This window comes from Diceros bicornis, chromosome 3 (assembly GCF_020826845.1).
Source record: "Diceros bicornis minor isolate mBicDic1 chromosome 3, mDicBic1.mat.cur, whole genome shotgun sequence".
Classification (NCBI taxonomy): Eukaryota; Metazoa; Chordata; class Mammalia; order Perissodactyla; family Rhinocerotidae; genus Diceros; species Diceros bicornis.
The window spans coordinates 97,900,618-97,924,619 of NC_080742.1; the positions used below are offsets into that span (position 1 = coordinate 97,900,618).

The 24,002-nt window shown below is 45.3% G+C and overlaps 3 protein-coding genes across 12 annotated transcripts in view; 1 reads left to right on the plus strand and 2 right to left on the minus strand.

The window, feature by feature from the left end:
- Nucleotides 1-13,522, minus strand: part of KMT2C (lysine methyltransferase 2C) — a 281,910-nt gene extending 268,388 nt beyond the window's left edge. For all 10 annotated transcript variants that reach the window (XM_058533734.1, XM_058533631.1, XM_058533656.1 and 7 more), the window contains exon 1: nucleotides 13,123-13,522. In XM_058533734.1, coding sequence (XP_058389717.1) covers nucleotides 13,123-13,283 — 161 coding nt within the window. In that variant the 5' untranslated portion in view covers nucleotides 13,284-13,522. The remainder of the gene's footprint in view (nucleotides 1-13,122) is intronic.
- On the minus strand, nucleotides 2,013-3,496 carry LOC131399491 (cyclin-dependent kinases regulatory subunit 2-like). Its single transcript, XM_058533817.1, has one exon. It carries the CDS (start codon nucleotides 2,704-2,706, stop codon nucleotides 2,299-2,301), a length of 408 nt encoding a protein of 135 aa, XP_058389800.1. The 5' UTR covers nucleotides 2,707-3,496; the 3' UTR covers nucleotides 2,013-2,298.
- Nucleotides 13,523-21,575: 8,053 nt separating the features above from the next.
- Nucleotides 21,576-23,440, plus strand: CCT8L2 (chaperonin containing TCP1 subunit 8 like 2). The gene has a single exon (XM_058570038.1). It carries the CDS (start codon nucleotides 21,646-21,648, stop codon nucleotides 23,314-23,316), a length of 1,671 nt encoding a protein of 556 aa, XP_058426021.1. The 5' UTR covers nucleotides 21,576-21,645; the 3' UTR covers nucleotides 23,317-23,440.
- The last annotated feature ends 562 nt before the right edge of the window (nucleotides 23,441-24,002 follow it).

The window sequence follows — 24,002 nt, forward strand, 5'->3', positions numbered from 1 at the left end:
GTCCGGTACATCCATACAATGGAATACTAATCATCAACGTCAACAAACAGTTGATACATGCAACAACATGGACGGAGCTCAAAGACATTCTTGCAGGCAAAGGTCTATGATTTGGTTGTGAGCTAATGGAACCTAGGATAAATAGCAGTTACTGGCAAAAAGACTACCGTCTCCTGATCTTAAAGTGTAATCTCAGGTGTCCAACTTGCCAGTTGGCAGTTAATTTCCTAATCCATAAATTGAAGACATTGGAATAGATGACTGTGAGGTTCTTTCTAGTTCTGGGGTTGGATAATTTGAAAATCAAAGTTAGGCAAGTATTATTTCTTGATGAAAAAGAGTATGGTAAATCAGTTTGGGTTCTCATTCTGGTCCCTGTAACATGACAAATGGGGTATATACTCCCCTCCACACCATCTTTCCCGGTGTTGCCCAGGTGATTTTTCTAACTCATATATAATGTTACTCTTCTGCTTAAAATCTTCAATGGCTCCCTAATGCCTACAGCAAAAATTCAAAATTCCCAATTTATTTTCCCTTCCCCGTTTTCTCACATACTGGACTGGAGTTTCTTTATTCTTTTTTTGGCTCTTGAGCATTTTGTTATTTTTTTCAGCTTTATTGAGGTATAACTAACAAAATTGTAAGATATTTAAAGCGTACATCATGATGATTTGATATACATATACATTGTGAAAGGATTCCTCCCATCTAGTTAATACATCCATCACCTCACATTTTTTTTTTTTGGTAAGAACATTTAAGTTCTACTTCTTAGCAAATTTCAATTATGTAATACAGTGTTATTAACTATAGTCACCATGTTTTACATTAGATCCTCAGACCTTATTCATCCTATAGCTGAAAGTTGGACTAGAGTTTCTTAAAAAGCAAAGAACAGAGGGGCCGGCCCGGTGGCGCAAGCGGTTAAGTGCGCGCGCTCCGCTGCGGCGGCCCGGGGTTCGCTGGTTCGGATCCCGGGCGCGCACCGACGCACTGCTTGGCAAGCCATGCTGTGGCGGCGTCCCATATAAAGTGGAGGAAGATGGGCACAGATGTTAGCCCAGGGCCGTCTTCCTCAGCAAAAAGAGAGGAGGATTGGCGGATGTTAGCACAGGGCTGATCTCCTCACAAAAAAAAAAAAAAAAAAAAAAAGCAAAGAACAGAGCCAGACACACCTGGATTCAAATTCTGACTCAATCACTTACCAACTATGTGATCTTCCTGAAACTCAGCTCCTTCATCTGTAAAACTGAAACTAAAGATTCTACTGCACAGGTTAAGTATTAAATGAGATAACTTCTGGTACACACTAGGAGTGCCTAACCCATAAAGGCCATGTACTAGTTCCTCACCTTCGCCATTCTCTTTAGGGAAGTCTGTTCTCATTCTTCAAGACTCAACTTAGATGTTTTGTTTTGTTCAATTCCTCTGTTTTAGTTCTTCCTTCTCTAAGCTTCCTCAGTACTTGGAGCAATCCTCCATTGCAGCATTCATCATTTTGCATTATAGTTTGCACGGAATTGGTAGAAACTGAGGGTAGGGACTGTGTCTTATTTTGGTTTCTCCAGTGTACAGGGCATAGTAGATGCTTAGCAACACCTCCTTGGGTGGTTACTAATGGGTTACAAATGGGCAAAGTAACCCTGATTGAAAATAAAACATATGCTCTAATAACCTACTTTGAAAAAAAAAGATTTTGTCACCTATAATCTCACTAACATTACAGACCAATTTTAATATTTGATTCCTTCCCTCCTTCATGTGGGTGAAAGGAAGAAAGCATGAAGTACAGTAGAGAAAGAATCAAGAGCCCAAGCTCTATGCCTCCTATATTATTTCTACCTCTGGAAAATGTCTGTTATATCTAATAGTATTATTAAACACATCCCCTAAATTAATATGTTGTAGTACAACAGTCCACCAGATGGTCATATACAATTATAGGTAACAAAACATACTCCAAAGTCACATATGAATTTTGAGGCTAAAATAAATGTTACCTGGTGTGGTTTTTTTTAAATGCAACATACAAACTTTATTTAACAAAATTAACAGGTAAAGTCAAACAGGCACTTATATTAAGAGAAACACTGACTAGAAGAAATTTAAACACCTTACAGTAAGTAACCTACTTGCAGTTGCATTTAACTGAGCTCCGCTGCTGTGAAGAATACAGCTCATGCACAGGTACGGATGAACAATTTGTACATTTTTCAAGTATTCAGTGAATACTACTTTATATACACATATATATTAAATGTGAAAAAGATTTAATTGACGATGCCCAGATATACTTCATTTTTGCTGATCTTTTGTAAGAGGCCGTCTAAAGAGAAGAATATATGGTTCTGGCTCATGCATCATGTAATGAACCCAGCCTAGACCCTGCTGGACACCAAGTCTCCTCCAATCTCCTTCAGACATCAGATGGGTTTTGAGTACTTGTTTGGAAAGTTCTCTGGGTAACATTACATGCCGGTACTGGCAGTGCTCGTCAAAGTACTTGTCCGAGCAGTAGATCTGCTGGTGGGCCATCCTGTGGTGGGGCGCGCTGCGGGGTGGGACACGGGGCGCCAACAGTGGGGCAGCGGGCCGCATGTGTGCGTCCAGCCAAGGCAACGGCTCGACTGCTATGAACTGACCGCAGGCCCAACGAGTCTGGTTTACGTGGTGTTTATTAGTGCTCTTCACCAAATATTTCATTTCCAGTTCTCTCTGACCCCTTGAAGTAAGGTGCCCCGACGAGACTTTCCAAGCCAATGAAACGTACACAGAACTGACTCTCCACTTCTGGAGAGTCTTTAGGAGCCAGAGCAGAATCTACCATGCTCTCTTTTTCCTGCCTTGGCAATTGTGGAAGGACAGGGATTGTCTCCCTCGGCCTGGGTGTAGATGTTGTGGAGTAAAGCTCCCAAGCCAGCCCACGATGAACGTGTGGATGAGCAAGAAATAAACCTCTGTTGACTAAAGCCACTAAGAATTAAGGTTGTTTGTTACCCTAGCATATTCTAGATATTCTAACATACACCTAAAAAGGAGTTTAGTATTTCTCTACACCATCCCCATCTCCAGTTTTGAGAATGTTCTGCACAAAGTTAGGACTCAGGGTTTATTAGCAAACTTTTTAAATACAGAATGAATTTTCAATTTTTGTGTGTGAGGAAGATTAGCCCTGAGCTAACAACATCTGTTGCCAATCCTCCTCTTTTTGTTGAGGAAGATTGGCCCTGGGCTAACATCCATGCCCATCTTCCTCTACATTATATGAGATGCTGCCACAGCATGGCTTGACGAGCGGTGCGGCAGTGCGCGCCCGGGATCCGAACCTGCGAACCCCAGGCCACCGAAGTGGAGCGCACACACTTAACCACTACGCCACCGGGCCGCCCCTCGAATATTTTTCAGGAGGAAAAAAAAAGACAGTGCAAAGGTTAGCAGAATAATCAAATATTTTCAATGAAAAAAAATTTAAAAATGAAGTAACTGCACATAAAAAAGGCTAAGGTGTACAGGGTAGTACATTAATGGCAGCATGCTATTACTCCCAACGTAAATACTTCTATTTTTTCACCCTGCTGAGACCAAAAACTAGGGACTCAGGGTTCAACAGAGCATTGCAAGCAGTCACTACCAATGAACTGGGGCCGGCCCTCAATATGAAACCTATCTGCCACCCCAAGTGATTCAGTGTCATCCTTCCCACACAAGAAAACCTAGGCCTATGAAGAGAAACCAGTTGCTCAAATTGGCAGAGACCACTGGCTGCTTCTGCAACATCCACTCCTACCCTTAGTAACAACACTACAAATCTATTCTAGGCAGCAATGTACTCAGCTAAAGGATTATATTCCCAGCCTCCTTTGCAGCTACATGTGGCCATACGACTAGGTTCCAGCCAATTACACATAAGCTGAAACATACTCATTAGAAGACTGTTTTCAAGGGAGGGATTGTGCCCTTGGTCTACTCCTCCTCCATTCTACTTCACAGAATGTGGATAGAGCTCTAGCAGCCATCATGGAATCTGAGGGTGAAGGCCATATCCTAGAAAGGTCTGAACAGTGAGATAAAAGGAGCCAAGTCCCAGATGATTTTGCAATGCAGAGGCACCACAGCCCCAGCACCTGCCTTCCAGACTCTGATGGGAGAGAAATAAACACTCCTATTCAAGTCACTATGATCTGGGGGGTTTCTATCACATTAAACCTAATCCAGACCCAAAAATAGAACCCAGGTATTCTGACACAGAGTCCATGACACTCCAAATATATATGAGATCTCTGTTAATGCCATTTAAATTCCCCAATACTAAAAATCAATCTCTATTTCAAAATACCTTAGCAAAATGAGAGGCAGAGGGTAGGGGGCAGCCTCATTTAACCCTCTCAATGAAAGAAGTTAGAAAACAGTAACAATTTTTATCATTTGTATCTCAAATATTTTTTGTTCTTAAGAGTCCTTACTTAACTCACAAAACTGCTTCCATTCTACATTGCTGTATAACAAACCACCACAAATTCTAACAGATTAAGACAATAACCATTTTACTTATTCATAATTTTGCAACCTATGCTGGGCTCAGCTGGCTGACCTCTGCTAGTCCTACTGGTAGTCACTTTTGTAGCCGCATTCAGCAGGCAGGTTGGCTAGGGCTGAACTCAGCTGGGACACTGGGATAGCTGGGCATCTCTCTTTCCATGTAGTCTCAGAATCCCTCCTTCTCCACAAGGTCTCTCCAGCAGGGTATGACCTAGCTTCTTGCATGGCGACTCAGGGCTCCCAAGCGTGCAAAACTGGAAACTTTCCAGGCCTAAAACTTAGGCCCCAAACTTGCACAGTGTCATTTTTGCTGCATTTAACTGGTTGAGGTGAGTCACAAGGCTAGCCAAGATACAAGGGGAGGTGACCATACAATACCATGAATACCAGGAGACATGGTTCATTGGGGGTCACCAATATAATAGACTATCTACTCCTCTTTTAATTACAGTACAGGTTAACACCTTGATGTATGACCTCTAGCATGCTATAGTCTCTCTGGGGCTCAGCTGTCCGCAGAATGAGGGATTAGACTAAATTTCTCGGAATTCTCCTCCTGTTTTAATATTCTATCACTCTATAAGTACATAAGTCCAATATGAAAAAAACTTGGCCATACTAACCAATGCTTCAACCCTGGCAGAACAATTCAATGATGTGAGCTTTAAGGTAAGGAACATAGTTATTCTTTAACATACTTCATATTGTTAGTTTATATGCAATTGGGTGCTTACTCCAAACATGTAGTACATGTCATTAGGGCCCCAAAGATCAGGAAATGGAGGACCTTTTTTTGCTGGGCTCCACTAAAAGATGGAATTAAGAACAAAACCACACACACTTCATTCACTATGACCATCAACTATGCTGCTTCTAATGTAAATGGATTACACTGAGGCATAAAGACTAAAAGTGACAGCATAAAAGACATAAGAAATTATTTTAAAATCACCTAATAATGAGTCTCATTTAGGGAGACCTACTAATAAAACTGTGGTCAGCAGAGTTGTAATATAAAAAGATCACCAAGACAATATTCACAAGTTTGGGTAATGAAATTTTTTTAAATGATTTTATAATAACATTACTACATATACAGCTTCTAGGGAATTGCTTTGGTTGTTTTTCATGTGTTACTCATAACAAGAAACATTCTATAGAGATTTCTGATGACCTAGCTTTTTTATCTTTCTTCTTTTTCTGTTTATTAGGAACATCTTTACAGAAAAGAAATCTTCATCACTCCCTCCCCCCCAATAACTACTACATTATTTTATACCATGGCATTTTTAGAGTGAGTCTGGCATCTCATTACATGTCTGTCACTAACAAGTTCTACAATATCAGGCAAATGCTTGATTGACAATAACTGATGACAGCGGCAATAACAATAATAGCAAATTCTTATAATAGCACTTAGTTTGTGCCAGACAATGTTTTAAATTCTACACATATATAAATTCACAACAATCCTAAACTAGGTGTGCTATTATGCCCACTTTGCAAACAAGGCACAAAAAAATTAAGCAATTTCCAAGTTTAAACAGTTAATAAGTAGTAGAATCTGGATTTGAATTCAGGTAATCTTGACTCCAGAATCTGTGATGTCCCCAGAAATTGGTTTTCTCATTTGTAAAACAAGATTATGGTTTCAAATTATTGGCTTTTTAAAACTTGCATAGATGTACATCTGAAAGTACATACTCCCCAGATGTATTCTTTTGTTTTTTGTGAGGGAGACCAGTCCTGAGCTAATATCTGATGCCAATCCTCCTCTTTTTGCTGAGGAAGACTGGCCCTGGGCTAACATCCGTGCTCATCTTCCTCTACTTTATATGGGACACCGCCACAGCATGGCTCGACAAGCAGTGCATTGGTGCGCGCCCGGGATCCGAACCGGCAAACCCCGGGCCGCCGCAGCAGAGCGCGCACACTTAACCGCTTGTGCCGCCGGGCCAGCCCCAGAAGTATTCTTCATTATGCATCCTTCCAAATCATTTTCCATGCACAAAATACACACATTGTCTGGGTTTGCATGCTTTTTACAAAATAGAGTTAGTACTAAACTTACTGCTTTGCAACTCTTGGAAAATTTTTCCTCAAGTCAATAAATGCATCAGAGACATTCTCCCACTTGGGTACCCACTGGTCTACCTCTCTGTCCTGATAAAACTATATGGTTGTCCACTGATGGGTACTTTGCTGTTGCCAATTTTTCTCTACTAGTTTTCTACTTTTCTCTGCTGCCGTGAGCATCTTTTCACGTATATACTTGCCCATTTGTACTGGGAATATATTCTGATTTCACTTGTTATTTTGATGGGCTTTCTTGGTCTCTTTTTCCCCCATTCCCTAAGGGTAAGTAAGCATCCTAACCCTTGCACTATTTTCCACACACTCTCCATATTCTCAGTGATTTCAGGTAAATCACATCTTTAATCACATATCCTAATCTAGCTCCTAAACCCCAATCCTACACCCCCAAACACTCCCAGACATTTCTATCTTCTAGACATCTATGCCAGAAACTCCAAAATTCCTCCTCTGCACTGACTGAAATCTCTCTTCTTTTCCATCCACACCACCAAAGCTCCCCTCTGCCTTGATCACCTCCGACCTCCACTATTGCAAAAGCCTATTATCTCTGCCTCCAGGTAACTCCTCCCTTTATATTATTACCAGGGTGGTTTTCCTAAAATAGCCACCATCAAGTCCCCTATTTTCAACTGTATAAAATGCTACACAGAATACAAATTCAGGAATTCAATAACATTCCTGTCCTCAGGAAAACTGCAAATATCTCCTTTTAAAACTTTATTTTTAATTTAAAAAATAAAATAACCTGGGCATAAAGCAGAAGTTGAAGACCTGGAGCCCACTGGTGTCCAAAGATTAAACCTAGCCCACAATGTATAGTCCCAAATAGATCTTAATTGATTGAAAATACTTAAAAATCCAGAGATTTCACATAAAAATCCAAGTCCGTAGCCTCCGTTGAAAAACCAGAGTATCTGGAAACAACATCTCACAGTGTCACAGGGGAACCATCAGCCACAACTGTCTATCAGTTGCACCTAAGCAAAGCAGAAGGACGCCTAGGAATCTCCAGGCTGTTTTTACTCACCATTTTCTCCCAATCCAAGGCCTTAGGTGTTAGCTGTCATTCAGGATCTTATAAGCTGCTGTAACTCATTTAAATTATCTACCTGGTTCCTGTAAACAGTTTATAACCTCTGGACTATAAAGCCAAAACTCATTAGCCTGGCATTCAAAGACCATCACAGCTTGGCCCCAACCCACACATTAAGCCTCTGTTTTAGTCACACTCCACCAAGAAAACACCTTTTACACTTCTCTCCTCAATAATTTTATTCATATTGCTACCTCAGAACACTCTTTCACTTTCTTCTCACTCTACTTGGCCAAATCCTATCGATCCTTCAAGGTTTAATTCAAGTACTACGTCCTCCAAACCTCTGTGGACCCCTCTTGGCCACAGCGAACCTTCTCCCAGAGTTGACTGTCCACTCCAGCATATATTTAGCACTTACTCGCTCTTGGAATAACATGTGCCAAATGGAAAGATCTAAAAAATTACAGAACAGTATATTTCTCAGACTTCTTAAACAGTTTCCGCGTTTGTGCATCATATGTGGTTACTGGTATCACAAAATTAACAGCAGAAGCAAAGTCAAACAATTTCCCTATCTTTTACAGGAGGCTTTTTCTAGAGAAAGTGCAAAAAGAGCTGTGTCATTCCTGCTTCTCTTAACTTCTGTGTTTTTTTTTTGTGTGTGAGGAAGATCAGCCCTGAGCTAACATCCACGCCAATCCTCCTCTTTTTGCTGAAGAAGACCGGCCCTGAGCCAACATCTATTGCCAATCCTCCTCCTTTTTCTTCCCCAAAGCTCCAGTAGATAGCTGTACGTCACAGCTGCACATCCTTCCAGCTGCTGTATGTGGGACTCAGCCTCAGCATGGCCGGAGAATCGGTGTGTCAGTGCGCACCCGGGATCCGAACCCGGGCCGCCAGCAGCGGAGCGCTCGCACCCAACCGCTAAGCCAAGTTAAGGACCGGCCCCTTAACTTGTGTTCTTAAATCCTTTAAATTCTGCAAATAGAGAGAATGACACTTCCAATTACAAATTCAAGATTGGTCTTTCTACTAAATGTTCACACTAACCACAAGCATACATTTATACGGAGACCATCAAAAAAAAAAGAAAAAACCATTCTTATTTCACTCCATAACTTTTGCAACTTATGCTGCCAAGAACTTCTGAAAATAGCTACTGCAGCACAAACATGATACAGAAAATTTTAAAAGAGACGAGGAAGGGATTAATCAGCTTGTTAAAATTAAAAGATGAGCCCAAATAAAGAAAAAAAGGGAAACACACACACACACACAATGACTGTAAAGTTTATTCTATAGCAACTAAAACTTATCTTCAGTCCAAACGTCTCATAGATTAAAAACTACGTCAAATCATATGAAGGGTAACACACACCTCCCCACCAGGCAAGAGCACAGAGAGAGCATCTAATGTTCTCTATAACTCAAAACTGACCACTTTCGTTTTGGCAGGTCTGTGAGGTTTTATGGAAGCCCCCCCATCATAACTGTAAGTGGCTGAAGGATACACAACTGGACAATCACTATCTGCCCAGGGGTAATCTGATACAGGCCTGAGGAATAATGTGCAGTTTTGCAAAAAGGCTGGAGGAGAGGGGGAGGAGGGTCAAGCAGCATGCCTAGCCACCCTGCAAGCTGACTACAGGTCTGGCATGGTAGAACTAACTGAGCTAACATAAAAATATATTAAATCACTATTTTCATAATATGAAAATAAACCGATGCTTTTAAATTTACATGGGAACCCATGTTCATCAAGTTTACATATTAGTAACCAAAACACTGAATATAAAATTGTATATAAGACTAAAAACATCACATTCTCAAAGACTAGAAATTTCATGAATAAAACCAACATGACAGCAGCTAACTACAATGAGATCAGATTAGAGAACCATCACCTAACAGATTAGAGAGGCTGCCATTCCTGGACCAGCTTTTCAAGTAAATTAAAACATTTCAGTGCCCATTAAGTGCCCAAGACCAGTAACTACAGAAAATTTCCATTTATCTAATTTCTTGAAAAATAAGAAAGACAATTACTATCATAAAAATTACAAATTTGCATTATCTCAAAAAGCATGAATAATATTTCAACTGTAAACTGTTTTCCAAAACTGCATATATTATAATGCAATACAGTTTTTTAATCACTTATTTCAGGCTCACAGCTATGAAAATGAGAAATTCTGTTGGTGGAGGGGCCTTACAAAAATAGAAAAGCAACAGTCACCCGCAGCATAGCCATTTTTTGGTGATCCCTTGTATGACATCACTGGTTGTGCCTGATTTTTCTACAACAATAATGCTCAAGGTGGCTTTCTAGTAACACTAATTGCCCTCTGAAAAGAAAGTGGTTCAGAACATAAAGAGTTTATTCAAAAAGGGTGAAGGACAGTGCCTCAGAAATCTTATCCCCACCACCCACCGCTTCTGCACCACCTCCACACCCATCCCACCCTTAACATCAACTTTGTTGACTTGGTAAGAAATACAGTAGAATGTTTCCTTGGCTTCCCAACTTAGGAACATGAATATATATTCTAAGGAAAAAAAAATAAAATCAAAGCTTCAAGAAGAGCTTCCTTAACATCAATAGTAAAATAACTAGACATCTAGTACATGCCTACTCCAAGACAGAAGTTTCTTCACCAATGGGAAGACCTGTACCTCCCATAAAGATGATGACCTGCTCCAAATAATTAGACAGTCCTACTGTTAAGGAGAACTGTTAGACAAATGTAAATTTTACTGTTCCACTCCACATTTGTACAACAGGAAATCCCTATTTATATACCTGCTTTTCAAACTCTACCTCTAAGATTAACAGCTTCAGTTCAAAATTCTTGATTTTAGGTAGGAAACATAATTTTAAAATAATAATAGTTAATGTAAAACCAGTAACTACATAACCTATGCTTTTTAAATATGCTAAAATATAAAAATTATCTAAATAACACTATAAAACAAGAAAATGCTTATTTACCTAATTATTAAAAATTTAAAAATTCAAACAAAGTGTAATTAGCAGTGCATGGTTACCTTTTTTTTTAACCCAAAGACAAATATACAAATCTACTTTTAAAAAATAGTTTCATAAGGCATCTTCCCTAGGGTAAAACAACCCACTTAGTGACCATCTAAATGACAATGACAATTTAAAAACTTTTATCTCCACTGCACTTCACAAAGAATATTAATTTTCATTTCTTAGATAACTATTTGCAACTCCACATAATTTTAGCATTTACAAACCTAATTTACATTTGTTACACATCAGTTTCACTTTCAGGGTCTACACTACCCAACTAACTAAGGGGTCTTTTCTGCATGTATCCTAATATTGTGTACAGATACACAACTGAAAACCCTTCTCTTTGCTTTCCATTTGACATATTAGTTTCCATTTACATGTTTCTAAAACAATTGGAGATTCCATTCCCTTCAAAATATACACATGATTTTAAAGAATTCACTAAACAGTTTGGAACGATCAAAGTCACCACTAGACTTAATTTCCTATAAGGAATGCTGTACCAGTTTTCAAATCTAAAAGAGAAAACACTCAAGATTTAGAATTGTTCTAAACATTTTCCAAAGTGTTAATGTTTTTATACCGTTAGATTACCGTCATTCTGCAGAAACTTTTTACTTTCTGCAAGGGCTACCTTCTTCTTCACTCATAATATGATAAACATTAAAATAATAAAGTGGTATTACCCTAAATCAGCCCTTCTTCCGGTGCACCCAGGAGTTGCACTAATACAAATGAGCTCATTTCAATCTCAGGGGAAGTGGGGGGGGGGGGTGAGGGGCGTTGACAACATTGCTAGGTCTACTCTTTCTAGAGTAGGAATTTAAAACATGATAATCTCAAATCAACGTTCAGAAAAAAACAAGAAATGCTTTCCAAATAGTGAAAATGGGAAGCAACCAAGTTAAAACCCTAATGTGGCTTAATATGTGTCGCTTTAAAGAATACAAAAAAGTGGCAAAAAAGTTTAAAGTTGCCTAAAACTCCACCTTCCTTCTCCCAATTTCAGTTAATACAGAAATAATAATGGCATTTTACACCAGACGTTACACTACAACGCAAGTGGCCTAACAGACCCTAACTCTGTCTCACAAAGGAGCTAATGTAATAATGTTTACATCCTGTACTTGTTTCCCTCACTGTTTGTCACAGCTAGGTAAGAGCTGGCAATAAAACATGGAGGCAAGTTGAAGGCCTGAATCATTTTCATAGCAAAAGGACAGCAAAGAAGGAGAGACTACATGCAGCCAAGGGTTTCGCGGGGTTCCCACACCCCGCTCTCTCTGCCTCGGTTAACACTACATTTTTACTATATATCACCAAACGCAACAACATCATTACTAAATGAGCGCACCCCAACAACAACAAACACACCCGGACTGTCCATAAATTGGCTGCTTTCCTCCGCGTGCGCCGCACCGTTCCACTACCGACAGCTCAACGAGACGATCACATAATGAAATGAGTAAGCAATCCACGCCATTCTACAACTTGGCGAGACACTCACAGGTCCTCCACAGCACCCTCGGGAGCCGCAGGAGCCGGGCGACTCACTGACACCGCCGCGGGCTTCTTCATCTCCAGGCAAAGTCGCCGGATAACCATTTTGCAGGAGGACGGCTCTAGCCATCGAGCGACCTCGGCACTCCGCCCTAATGTGTGCTCGGACGCAAACGAAACCTCCTCCTGCCGCAGCCACGGCGCGGGTGGCCGCTTCCACGCCGGCTCGGGCCGCTCCCGCCTGCACTCGCCCCGGGCCAACGTGCTCTCACGGCCGGCCTGCGCCTCCCAAACTTCCCGCCCTCCCACCCCCGGCGGCGCGGTGCCCCGGAGGTGGGCTTCTGGGTGCGGGGCAGTGCGGCCCGGGGTGGGGGGAGAAGTCCAACGACTTCCTAATGTCCCCTTCAGGGATGAAGGGGAGGCCGGGCAGCAGGAAAAGTTACCGGAGCCACTCGCCGACAAAGAGGACCGGTGCTCGCTCCGCCGGGTCCCCCCGCCCCCGGCCGGAGCCCCCCCGGCCGCCGCGTTTGACAGCTCGGCGAGGGTCCCGCGCCCGGGACTCCCTGGCTGTGCTGCGGGCTGGCTTTTTAAAGACCCAGCCAGGCGCAAGGCTCGACGAGAAATCGCTCCGAACACAGAGGCCCCGGCGCCGGGGCCCAACTTAAAAGTAAAGTGTGGCGGCGGCGCGGCCGTCGAGCGGCGGGCGGAGTGCGGGCGGGCGGCGCGGGGCCGGGGCCGGGGCCGGGGCGGGCGGGCGCCGGGCCGGAGACGCGCGGCGGCGGCCCCACCCCCACCGCGGGGGCGGCCGGGGGCGCGCGGGGCCGGGGGCGGCGGCGGCGGGCGCGCCGGTGACAGCTCCGGGCCGGCGCCGCGGCTGGCTCCCGGCCTGGCTCGCTCACACTCAACTTACTTCTTTCTGGCTCTCTGGAAAGGGGAAGCGCCATCTTTGCGAGGCCGGCCCCGAGGTCTTTTGTCTGCGGCTGCGGGGCTCGGGGCCGGGGCTCCGGGCTCCTCGGGGGGTGGTGGCGGCGGCTGCGGCTGCTCCGCGCTCTTGTCCTCCTCCGACGACATCCTAGTCACCAGGAAAGACACATGGATCCCGGTCCTCCTCCGGGGGGGCTCCTCCCGCCGCCGCCGCCGCGGCCGCCGCCGCCGCTGCTGCTCGGGTTCCTCCTCCCCGGCTCAGCCTCTCGCATTTCCCGCAGCCCCGGGAGCAGCAGCAGGTACCGGGAGAGGCGGCAACATGGAGCGAGCAGGACACGCACTCACACACATAGGCGCGGGCGCGCGCACCTCGGCGCGCAGGGGCCGGGCGGGGGGCGGCGGGCGGGGCGCGCGGAGGGAGGGGCCGGCCGGCCGGGGCGGGGAGGTGCGGGCGGCGGCGGGCGGGGCGCGGGCGGGGGCCGGGCGCGGTGCGGGCCACGCCGGGCGGTGCGGGCGGGGAGGGGCGGGCCCTGAGGGGCGGCGGGTGCCGGCCCGCGTCCCCGCGCGCCCCTCCCCCGCCCGCCCGGCCGCCCGCGGCGGGGAAGGGAAAAGGGCCGCGGCGCGGGGAGCGCAGGGCCCGCGGGGCCGGCGCGGGGCGGACGGGCGGGCGGGGGTCGCGTCTCCGCCGGCTGCCCTCCCCAGCGCGGGCCGCGTCAGGCGGGGCGGCGGCGGCGGCGAAGTTTTGACAGCTGCTCCAGTTGTTGTTGTGGGTTCCGGGCTGCGCGAGCGCCGGCCCCTCCGCCCGCGCCCGCCCTCTGGGCAGGGGAGGAGGAAGTTTTGCGAGTGTGCGTGTACCACACACAGACGCGCGCACACACGACCGTGGCCAGCGCGCGGGGGCCGCGCCGGGTCTCCCCCGGGCGCCCGGCACCACAGACCTCCCAAACTGGCCGGCGTCTAGCCCACACACGGCCGCTCGACGCCCCCTCCCCCTCCCCCACCCGCGCGCCGCCGCTGCCACTCACGGGGCTCGCTCCGCGCATGCGCCGCCCGCGGACGCTCGCCGCCGCTGACCTCACCGCCCCTCCCCCGCCCCCGCCCCCGCCCCCTCCTCCTCTGACGCGGCGGCCGGGCAGCGGCGACTCCGGCTCCGGCTCCGGCTCCGGCTCAGGAGAGCGCCAAGCTGCGGAGGAGGCGTCCGGGATCGGGGTCCAGGCAGTAGGCGGAGGGCGAGGGAGGAAGAGGAGGGCCGCGTCCTCGCTCCGGACGCGCTCGGTCTCCCGGGACGCGCGGGGGGGTGAAGCGCAGGCTGCCCTCGGGCGCGCCGCCGGCGGGTGCCCCACGCCCACCCCGAGTGTGGAGCCGGCGCCCGGAGGACCTCAGCACGCCGCGTGCAGGGCTCTTTGGGTTTCGTGCGTGTCTGTGGAGAAAAAGAAATGGAGTGCAACTTCGTTGTAATCCAATTCCAGCGATAGTTTCGTTATTACAACGTCATTTAAAAAATGATCCAGAAAGGGCTTACCAAGCTGTCAGACAAAAAGAACCAAGACATTTTGAGGAATAAAACGCTGAAAGACATAATAAACCAGTAAAAACCCCAACACTTGATTTTAACGTTCAGTGTGTTGTGATGAAGAGTCAAAAATTGAAGTACTTATAAGCCACCTCTCATACTACGTAAAAATGGTAAGAGAAAAATGGGGTTAGAATAAGAAATCTGAAATATGCACTTTCTCAAGAAGAACAGTGACAGATGTGGAATTCTAGATTCCTTATTCTAATAGACAATGTGCTCTCCTTTCCATTCACTATTGATTAGTGTATGGGAATGAAAAAATTATAGATTTGAATTGGGGAAAAATATTAAGACTTCTCAACTGCTTGCAAAAGGATTAGGATAAACTATCATCTAATAAGCATACACTCTAGGCCGGACACACTAGGCACCTTCTGATTATGATTTTTTTCCATCTTCACAACACAGTTTTAGTATAAAGTGAAAAAAATATGCTGGTTATCCAGCTATGTTGTTCGCCTTCCTTTCCTTCCAATAACCAGAATACACACTTTGCATTGTGTTTCCTATTTGGGCAAAATATACACAGTTTGATTTCCAGAGCCTATTCTGACTAAAAGCATAGTTTTTTGAAATGAGGACTATAATAAGACAGTCATTTGAATTCCTTCAGGGTTTAACCCCTGCTGGATTTTTCAAATTTACTAAATTTACAGCCACGGGAATTTTCACACTGGGGAGAAACTGGCTTGGTAAATACAAACAATAAATTAAAAGTGCCTAACTATTATACACAGAAATACAATATACACATGACTAATGATAAACTTATGCAGTGGTATATTTAAAGTTTATTATTACCCTTTCTTTTTCAATTTTTTTCTGCGCATTACACTTTAAATAAAGTACACTTTCAAAAATTGCATTATTGATCCAAATGTTTATCTGTGTTCAATACTGAAATTAGATCAGTCATTTCCAACTGTGAGCTTCCCATGCACAAAATTATGTATCAGGATAATTTCCTTCAGTCTACTTCTTCAGCACTTGGGAGAATTTAAGTGTCAGTATGTGCAATTTGCAAGTCACTCCTGCTGGAGAGAGGTTTTAAAAGGAAATGACTGGGGACTGAGAACAGAAAAGTGGGTAGAATGAATGGTAGGGTAGAAATAGAGCTTTGTGGAGTGATGCTTCCGGAAAGATAAAAGATGATAAAGGTGACTACCCCCGGCCTTAAATCTCCATTTCTTTGGCTACTGAGAGCAGACAAGTAATGGGATCTGTTTTAAAAGGATCGATAGGCTCATCGGCATGAAGTTATCATAGGCAGAGCAGATCAAATATAACCCAGGATGCAGAGGAAATAGTCAAGGAATACTTATTCATCATAAATAAATGTTTTCACATCTCCGTTATCCAAATCTCACAGCTCTGAGTCCACAATGGCAAAAATCCAGGAAGCAGGTAGCTGAATTTCCTCAAAATTATAAAATCAGAAAGGCATGAGCATCTGGAAGGACCAAATGCAAAAAAAAAGGAAAAAGTTAGAATGTCTACTTTATAAGAAGTACACATGTGGGGCCTGCCCGGTGGCGTAGCCGTTAAGTGCGCTCACTCCACTATGGTGGCCCAGGGTTCTGATCTGGCGCGCACCATTGCACTGCTCATCAAGCCATGCTGTGGCAGTGTCCCATATAAAGTGGAGAAGATGGGCACAGATGTTAGCCCAGTGCCGGTCTTCCTCAGCAAAAAAAGAGGCTTGGTGACAGATGTTAGCTCAGGCTGATCTTCTTCACCAAAAAAAAATAATAAGAACACATGTTAAATAGGCATTTTTAAAATATGGTAGATGTGCACCAAAGTGATAACAGCAATCACCTCTGAAGGGCTGGAATACAAGGGACTTTCACTTTCTATATTACATTTTCCTGTAATATTTGAATCAGAGCACACGTAATATAATCAGAAATATATATTAAATATTTAAAATGTGGGTAGGAGGTGAGGGTTCTTATCTGCAACAAAGAAAAAGCAGCATCTCATGAAACTAAGCAAAGGAGAGTCTCAAAGAGTCTAGCAAACAAGTGACAGTGAATAAAAACTCAAAGTACAGTACCCATTCTTACTAATTGCAGGCCTAGAATGTCATTGATAGAGTCTTTATTTAGAAGGCCTCTCTATTGCTTTGTTTTAGTGAATGTAAAAATATTTAAAAGGCTCTCCCATAGGTTCACTACTAAATGTTGTCCCTCTCTTTTTGTTTTCCCATAAAGTCTTAAATTCCTTAGAGTTTTTTGGGAACCAAACTTCTATAGTTGCAGAAGGAACACTGAAAATGTAAATTCTAGATCTTATAATTTTTGTGTTCATATTTTTACTATTAAAGTTACACTTTAAAAAGTTGCCATCATAGGCTATCATTTTTCATCCTTTATTTTTCAGTAGAAAAAATGTTTTAAAAGAATTTCTAGGGCCGGCCCCGTGGCTTAGAGATTAGGTGCGTGCGCTCCGGTGCTGGCGGCCCGGGTTCGGATCCCAGGCGCGCACCAACGCACCGCTTCTGCGGCCATGCTGAGGCCGTGTCCCACATACAGCAACTAGAAGGATGTGCAGCTATGACATACAACTATCTACTGGGCTTTGGGGGAAAAAATAAATAAATAAAATTATTTAAAAGAATTTCTATCACTTAAAATTAGTTCATATTTAGTCCATAGTGCGTTTTTAGCTATAAAAATTCATATATTGCTTTATTTATTTCAGTAGTGTATACCATGTACCTGTGTGACAGAAAGATTAAAGGAAGAAACTAAGAAGGAAATAAACAGAACAATCACCTTCAAAAATAATTTCTGTATAAGAGCCTGAGGCATCAGTAGATGTTCTGCTGCACATTTTATGTAGATATGATCTTGCCCTGTAGGGGTCTATACTTTGAGCCTGGCACTACTTAACAAGATAAATACAAAAAGGGCAAGCAGGCAACTGAAAAATACACATGGAAAAACGTACAAATAGAAAGATTAAATATTTACATCCATTGTGTACAAGACCATAGTTTTAAAAGAAGTGCATCTGGGGGTTTAGGTGGAAGGGTAGGGGTGAGAGGAGTCCGCCAGCTATGTCTATTTAGAAGAGGCATAGAAAACATTCTGCCAGAAGTGTTATAAACTCCTAAAAATTCTCTTCCTCCCTCCCTCTATCTCTCTCTCATTCACACACACACACACTTTCTTAGGTTCCTCTCCTTTATTCACATACAAGACTACTGTATTAGATTCTTAGGGCTGCCGCAACAAACTACCACAAACTGGGTGGCTTAATACAACAGAAATTTTTTCCCTCACAGTTCTGATAGCTAGAAGTCCAAAATCAAGGTGTTAGCAGTGCTGCTTCCTTGTGGTAGGCTCTGAGAAAGAGTCCATTCTAGGCCTCTCTCAGCTTCTAGTGGTTGCCCACATTCCTTAGCGTTCCTTGGCTTGTAGATGCATCACTTCAATCTCTACCTCCGTCATCACATGGCCGTCTTCACTGTGTGTCTGTGTGTCACATGATGTTCTCTGTGTGTGTGTGTCTCTTCTCTTCTGGTGAGGACATCAGTCATATTGGATTAAGGATCCACCCTACTCCAGTATGACCTCATCTTAATTAATTACATCTGCAACAATCCCATTTCCAAATAAGGTCACATTCTGAGGTTCCAGGAAGGCTGTGAATGTTGGGGGGACAATATTCAACCCAGCATAACTACCCAACAGCCTATCTTGATACCTAGCCATTTTAGCAGATCAAAATGTATACTGTTAGAAAATTTTACATAATGGGTTCACTGCATGCAAACTCTTCTTGGCACAAAAATTTATTTACAGTTATTTCACATCTAATCAATTTATCTGAAGGATAAATAAAATCAAAGTGAATTTAACAATGACAATGTCCACACAGTAAAAAGTGAAACTGAGATTTAGTAGTTCCTTGGATAGTTTGATCTATGTAAGGGTTGATCAAAAAATTCCAGTCTTGGGCCAGCCCCGTGACTTAGCAGTTAAGTGCGTGCGCTCCGCTACTGGTGGCCCGGGTTCGGATCCCGGGCGCGCACCGACGCACCGCTTCTCCCACCATGCTGAGGCCGCGTCCCACATACAGCAACTAGAAGGATGTGCAGCTATGACATACAACTATCTACTGGGGCTTTGGGGAAAAAAAGGAGGAAGATTGGCAATAGATGTTAGCTCAGAGCCAGTCTTCCTCAGCAAAAAGAGGAGGATTGGCATGGATGTTAGCTCAGGGCTGATCTTCCTCACACACACACACACAAATTTCAGTCTGAAATGTACTATTTGGGGCCTGTTTTATGAGACTGATATCTTTAAGGGTCCAAGACAATGATCAGATCCTGACTTTCTCCTCTACTGTGTGGTTAAACAGGTGAGGATTTCACAACTTAAAATTATATACTTTTACAAGGGAAATAGAACTTATAGTCCCATCCATCACCCTTCAGGTTGAAGTCTAAATTCCTGGGCATGGCTCACCAGGTCCTGGAGAGCCCCCGCCACTCTCTGGCCAAAATGCTCATCTCCTTCCCTCACCCTCCCTTTCCTCCTCCCCAGGAGCTCCAGCCTTCAGAACTCCCATTAGTGGACTACCAACTTCACCAGGCTGTCCCAGTCCCCCTTTTCCTTTTCACCTGGCCATTTCCTACTTGTTTTTTTCTTCAGCTCTCGCTTTAGACTTCACTTCCATCCCTGGCCACCGCCTCCCTGGGACGATGGTCCTGTGTCCCCCTGGATGCTTCTACAGTACCTGTGTTTTCCCCATCACGGCTCTCATGGCCTGTAATGAATTGCCCGATTGGTTGTCTTTATCCCACCCTAAGCTCAGTGGAGACAGTGACAGTTATCTGCCTTATTCACCCTTTATCCCTGTTATTCAGCAGCAGCTCAATAAATAGTCATAGAATAAGTGAAATAAATGGAAAATGTATGTCAGATGTAAGAAAAAGAACTAAGATGATCCTTTACAGGAGTGTTTATTTTTTAAAAGAAACTGTATCTTTATAGGCATTGTATACATGTATACTTTGCTCATTTTATGTTGGTCGTTACATTTTCCATTTCTGTAAAGACACAGGCAAGTCATCTTTGCCCCCTATAACCAACATTTGTTATGTAACACTGTTCTTGGTGTTATAGGCTTTCAGAAGCCTGGGCATAGGTGGAAGATCACACCTGTTTTTAATGGAGTCTCTAAAATCAAAAGAGGTCAAAATAGTTGTCCACAGTCTTCAGACAAAATAATATGTCCTTAGAAATGTCTCAGCCAAGATAATGTTGAGGGGAAATGATTACAGAATCCACTTATGTAAAACTGTGTAAATCTACAATTATCTATATATGCATAGATGTGTAAAGTAATAATGTTCATCAACATATAAACAATGATTATCTCTGGGCTGGGATTCCAAATGACATTTACTTTCTTTGTATTTTTCTTTTTAACTTTTATAATAAATAGCTATCATTTTACAAAAGCTATCAAGTTGTTCAAAGAAAAATCATTTTCTCCAAAATTATCTCCTTTTTAGCCTTAATTATATTTAACTTTCACTGTGATATTTTTTTCCTTTTCTTTCTCGCTATCATCTTGTCTGTGGAAATATTAAAACAATGCCCACCATACTATCATGACTCCTGACTGGTATAATCGGTTTGACAGCTCTACTTTTTTCCTTAGGAACATCTGCCATTACACTAAGTAAAAAAGGGTTTTTCCAAATGAAAATGAATGGTATTGCTCTGTCTTTCCCCTAATCTTAATAGACGTAGTCATCTCTTCCAGCCGGTGCTCTGACTAACAGCTATCGGAAGTTATGTTCATTTGGTACAGGTCTCTTTCCCTCACTAGTCTCTATGTTCTTGTCATCTTTGTATCCCCATCACATTGAACCTAGTGGGTGCTCAATAAATATTTGTTAAACTAAAAAAGAAGCAATCATTACTCCAATACGCTGCATATGAGGAAGGGAGGGAGCAAGGAAGGGAGGGAAGGAGGAAGAATGGAAGGAAGGAACTTAAATTCTAAGGGTTGAAGGGAAGGGAGGGAGGGCTCCAACTCCGTTCACTTTGGTTTTCCACCTTCCGGGCCACTAGGAGGCTGATCACTTTCACTCCTCTGCGTCCATTTCTATTAGTCTGTCTGTAAGTTGTCGGCATCTTTCCCTCCCCTGTCTTGACCTACCGTTGCCAGCTCAGTGACATCATTGTCAGTGGCAGAAGTTGTCGCACACTGTGCAGCCTCGCATGCCTGCAACCTGAAAGACAAACAGACCAACAGACACTTTAGGGAACCTGATGAACAGCACAAACGGATAAGGTAGCCCAAGAAGCAAAGGCAGGCAGATAACAAAACATGGCTAGTATTACAGTACCGCACAAGAAAGGGAGACAAAATAAAGCACAGACATCACCCCTCTGTTTCCCATTCAAAAACAAACAACAGAGGAGCCACAGCTTCATGGGGAATTTGAAGTGGGCAGGTAGTTTCTCCTGATTTCCTCTTCATTGTTTCCAAAGTTTAAAGGAAACTCTGGGGCCTGGCACACACGTGTGTCCCCTCATCTGCTGGACAACGACGCCTGAATTCTGCCTGCCCAGGGCGTCGCCTACTCTCACCACCCTTCTGTGACCTCATTCCCTGCCCCCGGTTCCATGTGCCACTCTGTGACTTCATCAAGATAAGATGTTTCAGTTACAAGCTCCCGAGGCCCCAGGAGCCCTGTTCCTTTACAGACCAATTCGGGGAGGGTTTAGGGCTGAGCTCTCAGTACAGCATCCTTGCCCCCAGCCCAGAGCTCCTGCTTCTCCAGATACCAACTCATGGCCATTTGGCTCCTTCCACTGGCCCCTTGAGTAGTTTCAAAGTGTCCAGGTGCCCCTGCTGCTGTTTCCAGAGCGCCCCTGCAGCCCGGGTGGCGCCACCTCTCCGCGGGCAATGGGCAGCAAAGCCCCTTGTGCGCCGGGGCTGCCCGAGCGGCTGGGGCCCGGCCCGGGGCGGCGCCCGAGGACTCCGGGAGCCGAGGAGAAGCACCTGCTGAGCAGCGTGGCCGCGGCGCAGGCCCTGGCCAGAGTCATCCGGCCCTGCTACGGCCCCCATGGGCGGCAGAAGCTGCTGGTGACCGCCCGAGGAGACACCGTGGTCACGGGGTACGCCGCCGCCATCCTCCGCGCCCTGGAGCTGGAGCACCCGGCCGCCCGGCTCCTGCGGGAAGCCGCGCTAGCGCAGGCGGAGCACAGCGGCGACGGCGCAGCCTTCGTGGTCCTCCTGGCCGGAGCCCTGCTGGAGCTGGCCGAGCGGCTGCTGCGGGCCGGCCTGCCGCGCTCGCAGCTGCGGGAGGCCTATGCCGCCGCGAGCGCCGAGACCCTGGCCCTGCTGCCCGCCCTGGCCGTCCGCTCTCTGGGGCCGCTGGAGGACCCGTTTTGGGCCCTTCATTCGGTGATGGATACCCACGCTCCGGCCCAGACGCACTGCTTGACCAAGCTGGTGGCCCACGCCTGCTGGGCGACCAGGGAGCTGGACGGCAGCTTCCAGCCCGAGCGCGTGGGGGTGTGCACGCTGCCGGGAGGAAGGCTGGAGGACTCGTGCCTGCTCCCGGGGCTGGCCGTGTCCGGGAAGGCCTGCGGGCAAGTGACCACGGTGCTGAGAGGCGCCAGGGTGGCTCTCTTTGCTTGCGACTTCGGTCCTGCCAGTCCAAATGCTCCGGCAACTGCCCGGCTCTCTAGTCCTGATGACCTAACCAAGTTTAGGAAAGGCAGCGAGCAACTGAGAGAGAAGCAGGTGGCCCAGCTGGCGAGAGCGCGTGTTAACGTGGCGGTGGTGTGGGGGGAAGTCGATGAGAAGACCCTAACACAGGCTGATAAGTGCGGCATCATGGTGATTCAAGCCACATCCCGGCGGGAGATGGCTTACCTGAGTGAGGTCCTGGGCACACCTTTGATGCCTTACCTGCTTCCCCCCCTGGAGCCAGGGAAGTGCCAGAGGGTGTACGTGCAGCAGCTGGGGGCAGGTTTGGCGGTGGTTTTTGAATGGGAAAGTCCAGGCAACCCTGCCCTCACCTTGGTCCTCAGGGCGGCCACGACTGAGGGGCTGCGGGGTGCGGAGCAGGCTGCCTATCATGGCATTGATGCCTATGCCCAGTTGTGTCAGGATCCCAGACTGCTTCCAGGAGCTGGGGCCACGGAGATGGCTCTGGCGAAAATACTGTCAGATAAAGGGACCAAATTGGAAGGGCCTAATGGTCCTGCATTCCTAGCATTTGCCCAGGCCCTGAGGTCTCTTCCTGAGACCTTGGCAGAGAACGCAGGCTTAGCTGTCTCAGAAGTGATGGCAGAAGTGCATGGAGCTCACCAAGCTGGGAACGTCCTAACAGGAGTAGGAGCTGAAGGGATAATTAATGTGGCTCAGGAAGAGGTGTGGGACACCCTAATGGCCAAAGCCCAAGGGCTCCGAGCCGTGGCTGATGTGGCACTACAGCTTGTGACCATAGATGAAATTGTTGTGGCCAACAAAAGTCCCACAATTCAGCAGGACTTGAATCCAGATCCTAAGAAGGCAAAGGAACACCCATCTCCTGTGAAAAAAAAAGTCCTTGGAACAAATAAGTAGCAACATCCTCAGTAAAATAGGGATTGCCTCGGAGTGCACAATCACCCCAAAAATGAATGTTTGCTTTAGGGATTCCCTCCATGTTTGTTACTATTAGAGTCCGTTCCTTTCAATAAAAACAACATAAAGGACCATACGATCAAAGTCCTTTTCATTGATTTACTTCCTTTCAGATTCTTGGCTTTTGTCATTTCCTGTTTCTCTCCACCAGATTCTGTTCCTTTCCTCCAGTAAGAGCAGGATTCAATTCTATTACAGATTTTTAAATTGAGTACCTGCACTTTGGGGATGCAAAAAACAGTGCAGGAATCTCTTCCCAACTATCTCAGTATTCCCTGCCTGCTGTTCTAATATATGTGAATTTCTTTCTAAATGTCACTTTACAATCTGAGAACATTTCATTTTCAGCTTGCAGGAGTGGCTGCTCATTCCTGTTGTGATTATTTGGAAAAAGAAGGGAATATTATTTTAAGGCAAAAAAAAAAAAAAGGGAAGGAAAATGAGCTGGCAGCAGGCAGAAATATAATTTTTTTAAAAAAGCATCTTTGGCATAGATAACAAAAGAAAAGAACACACACCTTAGAACTTCACTAAGGTTGTTGTGTAGGTGAGGAGAGCTGGGGCACACCTGGCACCAGGATATCCCAGGCGGGGCTATGATTATGACTGGAGACTCCTGGGCATGA

Bases quoted from the DNA above. Each gene is read 5' to 3' on its own strand.
- LOC131399491 (XM_058533817.1), bottom strand. From the start codon at position 2,706: ATGAAATATTTGGTGAAGAGCACTAATAAACACCACGTAAACCAGACT.
- CCT8L2 (XM_058570038.1), top strand. From the start codon at position 21,646: ATGGGCAGCAAAGCCCCTTGTGCGCCGGGGCTGCCCGAGCGGCTGGGG.